At 37.5% G+C, this 8,342-nt stretch overlaps 1 protein-coding gene across 1 annotated transcript in view; it reads right to left on the minus strand.

Moving 5' to 3' along the window:
- Positions 1 to 7,829, minus strand: part of UBL3 (ubiquitin like 3) — a 72,711-nt gene extending 64,882 nt beyond the window's left edge. The window contains exon 1 of the mRNA XM_045844788.1: positions 6,781 to 7,829. Within this exon, the coding sequence (XP_045700744.1) occupies positions 6,781 to 6,807 (27 nt within the window). The 5' untranslated portion in view covers positions 6,808 to 7,829. The remainder of the gene's footprint in view (positions 1 to 6,780) is intronic.
- Positions 7,830 to 8,342: the final 513 nt, after the last annotated feature.

An 8,342-nucleotide genomic window follows, 5' to 3' on the forward strand; every position in this document is an offset into this window, starting at 1 on the left:
CCATATAAAATGCCAAGCATCTGCTTGGTAAATAGCAAGTACAAAACAATTACGAGTTTCCCTCCTTTAGGAGCTACAAAATAAAGCTATACAAGAATTTTATTTTTAAAAAATATCTACATGGTTCTTCACTATCAATAATCTACATCTCTGCAAAACATGCTAAATACTAGAAAGTAAGCCCCTCAAGTAAACAAAACTCTAAGCAACCAAAACATATGTGACCAAGTCTGTGAAATAAAGATCATATACTTTACCATAGGGCATCTCCTAAAAATCCTATGCAGATGCCATGTGCTCATTTTTAATACACTTTATTCTAATGCATTTGAAAACCAGGTTTCTACACCCAGAGCAAATAAGCAGCAGCAACTGTAAATAGATAGAAAGGGATAGATAGGCATACCAACCACAGAAAAATATAATTGCTCAACAAGGCAGGAGACAGAAAAACTATAATTATCAAACAAGAAATTAAAATACTCAGAAATCTTATTTTATGCAACGGCTTCTTCTAAATTTTTTTTGACTGAAAACCCCAACTATGAAATACTTAAGGATATACCTCTGATATATACATATTCACTTATTAATCATACACTAATTATACTAACTATATGTTATATAGTAATTATATTAACTATTTAAAATATTAATTTATTTTAATCTTGCAATCACTAGAGATTGCAATCACTAGAGTAACTCACTATTACTATTAATATATTAAGTGAGGGCACTTTACTGAATATCCTTGTCTATTTTTAAAATTTCTTGGTTTGCCAATCTGCAAAGTTCAATGTATTTTGACACTTGGTTTTAAGAACTGTCATAGAGGTAACTGAAAAACCCAGTTATATGCATATCTCGATGCATATAACAAATATGCATATCTCTATGTAAAAGAACATATCACTTACTGGTTTACTAGATATCACTTTTATATTCTATTACCAAGTATGCACAAGCTTTTATTAAAAGTCAGTTACCTGATGTCAATGTTATTAAAATTTTATTTTTCCTGTTGTCAGATACTTTTGCAAGCTAAGCAAAATGTGTTACTTTTTATGTTTCAAAAAAATGGGTTCAAAGTCCACTGAAACTCTCTGTAAGGAAGATTTTTCAACAGACTGGAATTATCTAAACATGTTTTCAAAATGTTCTCTCCATAACATTAGTTTCTTCTGAAAAGCAGGTACTTTCTTATTTATAGGTTAAAATGTCAATTTGCCTTGAAGAAACCACTTAGTATTTGATTTCTCAAAATATCTGTTAGGTAGCATACTATTTATAGTTTCTTGTCATCATGGAAAAAATCAGCATCTGTAATATTCATCTTTTGTAAAATAAAAATGTAATTCAGCTTTGACTTCCATAGTTCTTCCAAATACTTCAACAGTGAACCTCTGCTCCCCATCTCAATACAAAGTATCATACATTCTTTTAAAAATCATTTTTAAATGTTTTTTTAAAATCATTTTTAAAAGAAACTATGTAATATACTATAGAAGAAAAACTGCAAGAACTTTGAGAAACTTATGGTACTGCTGCTGACCACTACATGACAGAATTCCTACATCTTCCCTGAGCAAACCACACTCAGCCATCACGACCACCTAGATGTAAAAAGCTCAGTTTTTCTCCCTTTTTAGAGAGCAAAGTAAACAAACAGCAGCTCTAATATTTTTATTTTCACGTATCAATTGACTTTCCTCATTGAACTTAGTAACTAACTTAACTAGTGAAGGAGCACAAAGCTTCACAAACTACAGGGTCCGGCAGAAGGCAGGCTCACTAGAGTGTGGTTGGTAGGGTATGTGTCTCCCACAAAATGGACAGCAATTTGCATATTTCACCTAAAATGTCATATGGTGTGCTTGAGTTGATACTGTTATATAACAGAATGACATGCTTATGATTTTGTAATAAAAGGTTTTGTAATAAAAAAGGGGCATTATTTGTGCTGGACCCTGTACATGAGGTGCTAAGGGTATGACAGTTACAGTTCACTACTGAGATGTACTTAATGAACGTTCACCGAACTGAATCAAGGATATTCAATTAATGGCCCTAAGTCACCAAATATAATTTAAATTATGCATAGCACATTACAATTAACAGGGCAGTAATTCAAAATTGTTAGATTGGGATATTTCTAAAAATAACTTTCATGTATTCAGAAAATGCACTGATTAAGAATCTCTCACCCAGAGATCTGTTAGTATGAATCCTATAGCTGCTCTCAATTGTACCCAAGCATGAGCAGAATTTTTAAAAAGCATATTTAAGAGATATATACTTGTCTCCTAAAATACATTTACTGTTTGAATTATGTAAACTAGTGGACCCATCAGTATCTTATCCACTAATTAAAATAACTTTCTATTTATATAAGCCTCAATATTAAAAAGATACTTTTCATATTCAAAGTAGTAATAAAGGCAGACATCATAGACTTCATATTTAATACCATTAATAGTAGTAGTATGAAACAGTATCTTCTTTTTCCATAAATAACAAAGAGAGTAATGCTTAGCCCTGACTGGTGTGGCTCATTTGGTTGGGCATCATCCCACAGTGAAAGGCTGCTGGTCAGGTCAGGGCACATTGCCTGGGTTGCAGGTTCGGTCCCCAGTCAAGGCTTGTACAAGACCAATCGATGTTTCTCTTCTCACATTAACATTCCTCCCCCTTTCTTTCTCCCTCCCTTCCCCTCTCTATGAGCTAGAATGAACTAAAAATTGTTTTAACAGGAAAGGGACACGAGCTGAACAAAGATTCAGAGCTAGGAAAGAGCACTGAAAGCTGAGGGAAATAATTTGTTACTTGCTTTAACAAAAACATCTGATTCAGAACACCAAAATAAGACAGTCAAGTATAACAATTTAGAGAGAGTTTCCATTAGAGATATATAATTTATTAAGCTGTTCATCAAGTCACATACGTATACTTGTACATGGAACTGGTACCCTTTAGCTTCATTCATAAAACCTCCTAACTTAATCTTAAAATAAGAGCTCTAGCAAAAGAAAGAAAAATTAAAAGGAGCTATAAGGAAAGAACTATTTGGAGCACCAGATCTTAATACACTCTTCTGTCAAAATTAAAGACTTTTCTTTCTCCGGACCTTTTTCTAGCATAGCATTTCCCCTAGTATACTCAACACCTGTCATTTTACTTTAACTTGGAAAAGTGGTAAAAGTTCACTTTGAAAGGATATTCATTTTAGTAATTTCCTGTCCACCAGAGGGCTCCAATATTTCTTCCACAAATGAAAGAGATATAACATTATGATAAAAATAATAAAGGTGGAAAACATTGAAATTATCATTACCTCATCCCAGACTAAAAATTTTTACATCTGCTACAATTTCTATATTAGCAGTTCAAAAAGATACAGGGCTTTTAACTGTTTTATCATCTAAAATGTTTCAAATATCAAAACTTCTTTACCATTATTCTCATACTAATTGTAAATTCCTCTCTTAGGCAGGGTTTTCAATTTTATAGATATCATCAAATAAAATTTTAAGTCCAAAGCTCTAAATAGTAGCTCAAATGTTTTATATAATACTTTCATAAATACGATTTATTTCTTCATGATGTTCCTGATACAGAAAATAAAATTACCACCTTATCTACCTAGCTTTAGGCCTTATTACTAACAGATAAACATTATCTTTCAGAAAATCTACAGTCATTAACATAATTTATGCTACAATTATAAACAATGAATACTGGCCCATCATGACCTGTGATTTGGATTAAGGAAAAAAAAAAAAAGGAAGTGAATCATTTAAATACAATGTATTATAATAATATTCTGTTCAGATAGTCCCAGATTTTTTTCACAAGTTATTACACTGGAATGGTAGTAAATCTGTTAGTTCAAACTCAATCACTCTTGGCAAAAGAAAAGCCAATATTTTATGTAAATTCATTTATATTGTTTATAGGACATATTTACAGAATGTTAATTGGAAAAGTATCAACTACAAATCATTTTTTAAAAAGAGTATAGCAAATCTATTCATTAGGAACTCCACTCCCCCTCTCGAAAATCAACTTGCTAAATTTGGATTATTAAAAAAAAAAAGACACCTTAAGGTAAACAAAAACATTTATTGAATGTTTAAAAATAAACATTTATTGAATGTTTAAAAATAAATTTTAAATGTGTTATATTTATATGCTAAAAAAGATGCTAAAAATCAAGAATGAACTAAAGTGAGTCACATTCACTGCCATAAGACTTTCCAAAAACAACTGATTTAGCAATAATTTTAGCTCAATAAATTGTCTCTAATGAAAATATGACAGGGGTTGTAACTTCAATGCCCCACTTCATCTGCCAAATAGGATTTTCCTATACAACTGACAAGCACCATTAACATGGAAAAGAGTGCAATGTTTGTTTCTAAATAGCACATACTAGCTGTCACTACTTAGAAAGTTGAAAACTGTACTGCATCTAGCAAAAAAATAAAAAGCATGTATTCATACTTGCAAAAGCACTTATCCTGATCAATTTAAAGTTACTCTGCAAGGGAAATAGATTGTAGAAAGAGGTAGGGGTGGGAAGGCTACCACTTTTCAGAGTGGTGGTAAAATTGTTCTCACTTTAAGTCATGAATAAGAAACATAAATTGTCATTATTACTGTGAAGAATTTAAAAATATGAAGCACTTGATGGACAACTTCTAACCAGTATTTACCATATAATATTGCAAAAAGTTGAGAATTCTAGGAGCATATAAAATTCCAGGAACACTTCTTAAAAATGCAAATAGCAAATAAAGGTTTAAAAAGCTTTAACATGGGAGGAAAAGAAAAATCTCAAGACCTCCAACAAGTTGAACAGCTAAAAAAAAAAAAAATAAGCAGAACAATTTCAACTGAGCTGTGCTCTGGACACATTCTGAAATAGCATCATCAGGATATTATATGTTTATTACATAATACTGCTGTGCCCTTGCACATCACCTTTAATCAAGGGATCTCAAAGCACCACAGAAGCATTAAGGACTTAAAATATGGTTTAAAACAGAAATAGTTACATTTTATAACTGCAGCTATTAATAAAACCTTGCCACTACTTCCCAGTCCTGTGATCCAAACATTAGCTTCCAAACCTTCTCTCTGACTTGGAAACAGTACTCCCAAATCATTTCAGTTTGTGACTGATGCTACGCACATTCCAGCTTTTCTTCATCACTGGGCCCAAAGAAAGTAGAGGGACTGTTTTAATGACACAAATCTATTTCACTCTAAGTCTGTGACAGAATAGTGTATATATCTTGCAGTGTGCAGGATGATATAAAATGGAGGTTTTACAGGAGCAAATTTTTGCTGGAGGTGATGAGCCCAAACACTTAACAAACGGGAAACAGCATTTTCCAGCTCAGTCCAAAGACCTCTCCAGGCAACTTCTAGAGAGGTAGAGAAAACCATGTCCAGCTAACTCCTTAAGTGGGCAGGAGGGTAGGGAAAACTAAAAGGACAATGCATGAGTTTTAAAACTCAGGACGGAGAGCGTAAGGTTGCTGTGGGACCACCCAAGAGACAGAATGTTGTGGTTTCTCCACATTTAAATAGCACATTAAAAGGGAAATCCAACATAAGCAAAATGTCTTTAAACTAAGGTCAAATATGCCATTTAGAGTCATTTAATTTTTAAAATTATTTTAAAGTCTAGTAATGAGGTCTACTTCTTTAGAAACACCTGACATTTTAAGATGTAATCATTGAAGTTCAATTTTGTTTTTTCGCTGGAATACATGAACATTCAAATGTTAACTAAATCTAAGAAAATATAACAATGTTAACATCAATTCTTCCATAAACAAGATTATTCATCTTCTTGTTAACTACATTATGTTTGTCCCTAGGAGAGCAAAGCATAATTTCACACTCACACAAACCTACTCCCAGCACCCTGTAAATTGACTCTGCTGCTACCGTTCCTCAACAAATTCACAACCTTAACGTTTACAAACAAAAACGAAAGCACCAATAAACAAGAATACTTTGTGTTTCGAATTCTCGACATTCAAAGATCAAGGCTCAATCATGTGTTTCATTAGCTTTTAAAAAAGTCCAAAGATATAATATGTACTACCAAATTTACTAAAAGTCTTGGAATATTCATTACAAATCCCAATACACGGTCAGCTCAGATTTGTGAAAATTCCCAAACATCTTAATATATCTGTTGCCATACTTGTTCACCTAGATACTTCAAAAGGCTCCCTGCAAATTCTCATGGACTTTTTCTTGAAGAGACATGTGACCCTCCTCTCGCAGATCAAGTTTGTACCCAGTGCATTAATGAGCTCGTCAGTGTCAGAGAGCAAGATTCCAGTGTTCCTGTCTGCGCCTGCAGTGAGCAGGGACCCTTGTCTTCGGCTCTGCCCACCGTCAACTGTCGTTTTCCGAAGCTTTAAGACACAAGTTGCAAGTGTCTGAGACTTCGAGCAGAGAAAGATCGACACTTCAAGCTACCTCGCTACATTTTTCCGACTTCTCCATTGCCTTTAATGATTAAAAAGCAAAACAAACAAACAAAACCCTCAACCAAATGAACACCCCCCCCCCGCCCCAGTACTAAAAGCGGTACTTTCTAAAAGGAGGAAATCAGAATCTCCAACTTCTCCAAATATTCCAGCGCGGTGGCTTTTCAACAGTCCCCTGCGAACCCTCGCCCCTTGTCTGCATTCTTTCTGATTAAATAAGATTGGAAACCATAATTAAATCAAATCAAGTCGTAACTTAGTCTTCACTCACCATATCCGCCGGGACATTACTGGACATCTTGCCACTTGATATATACACCCAGATGTTCGCGGGGGGAAAAAAAACACAACACAACAAAAAGGAGCAGTCCTCAAGCCACAGAAATCAACGTTAAAGATCTCGATGAGCTCGCGATGTGCTTTCCAAAAACTGACTGATTTGGGAGTCTAAGCAGCGGCCTGGCCAAGGTTCTGCGCAGAGAGGCGAGATCCCCAGGACCCGAGATGCCCAGGTGGAGGGCACTCCGGCAGTGGAGCAGCGTGTGGTCGTGGTCGTCGTCAGTCCCAGCAGCGGCAGCAGCAGCAGCGGCAGCAGCAGCCTTAGGACCGGCTGCGCCAGGTGGACGGAGCCGAGTGACACAGGGGCATGGAGCGGTGGGAGGGGGTTAAATGCAGGCCGGCGGTGATTCACACTCGCACCCGAGTCCTCATTAAGCAGCAGAATGCCCCGACAGGAGGTACATAGATAACTATGCGGCTACACATGGACGCGTAAAGCTGAGTGGCCGGCGGGGAGAAACGGGCTCACCTCGCGCCTCCGGGGCCGGGGGCCGGGCCACCCGAAACCGCTCTCAAGGGCATTTAACTCGTTGGTAGCCAAGCCTGAAGCCCAGGGCAGTGCACTGGGGATGCGGAGCTCGGGCCAGGGAGAGACCCACCGCCCCTCGGGGCTCAGGCCACGGGTGCCTCCGGGCCGCAGCGGCTCTTGGGGCGCATCATCTCGGCTCCTCAGTGCTCCTCTCTTGCCTTCTCTCTCTTGCCAGTCCCTGGCCTCGCTAGCTCCTGCGACGCCGACTCCGGAAGAGGCCGGTCTTTCCTTTCCTCAGCCAGGGAAGGCTTCCTCTCACAGCTCTGTCTCTCCTCCACTTCTCAGTCCCAAACGCCGCAACTACCTCCTGTCATCGTCCCTCAAGCCAACATGGCGGTAGTGGCAGCAGCAGCAGCAGCGTCGCCGGCGGTGGCCCCAGATGCCGAACGCAAGCCGGGACGTAAGGAGCTCACCCCAACTTACTCGCTAGTGCCACCCCCGCGCTCCCCCTTGCGGACACCATTTGCGTCACTACGGAATCCACCTTGGAGCATCACGGGAAGTGTAGTACTTGCGTCCTCGCCGACTTCGAAGGCACGCCCCTCCTAGTAACAGTTGCTAGGAAAGGAAAGCTCGCTTTTGCCCATCCGCTGCCCAGGAGTCAAATGTAATCTGGCATATTATTTGAGGGGAAATAATTCTGCACAGAAAAGTTCCCTCATGTACAATCTACACACAGGTTTAGAATATGGTTTACTTCTAAGCAGAATCATTCGTTCTATTGACAGCGCGCTTACCACATCCTGCAATCTGAAAGCATTTTATGTAGTGATTTCCTTAGTCTTTTCAACATTACAGTTGGAAGATCAGAAGCAATCATTGATTTCCAATGAGGTCATACAAGTTCAACAGGAACATGGATCTTGTTTAGCAGAAAAAAATGTTTGAATATGTGTTTCCTGAAGACCCAGGAAACAATATATAAAGCTACAATATAGTTAATTGAAATTACTGAAAACTGCATT

Source organism: Phyllostomus hastatus, unplaced genomic scaffold (assembly GCF_019186645.2).
Source record: "Phyllostomus hastatus isolate PE091 unplaced genomic scaffold, TTU_PhHast_1.1 phas_contig_41, whole genome shotgun sequence".
NCBI classification, from domain to species: Eukaryota; Metazoa; Chordata; class Mammalia; order Chiroptera; family Phyllostomidae; genus Phyllostomus; species Phyllostomus hastatus.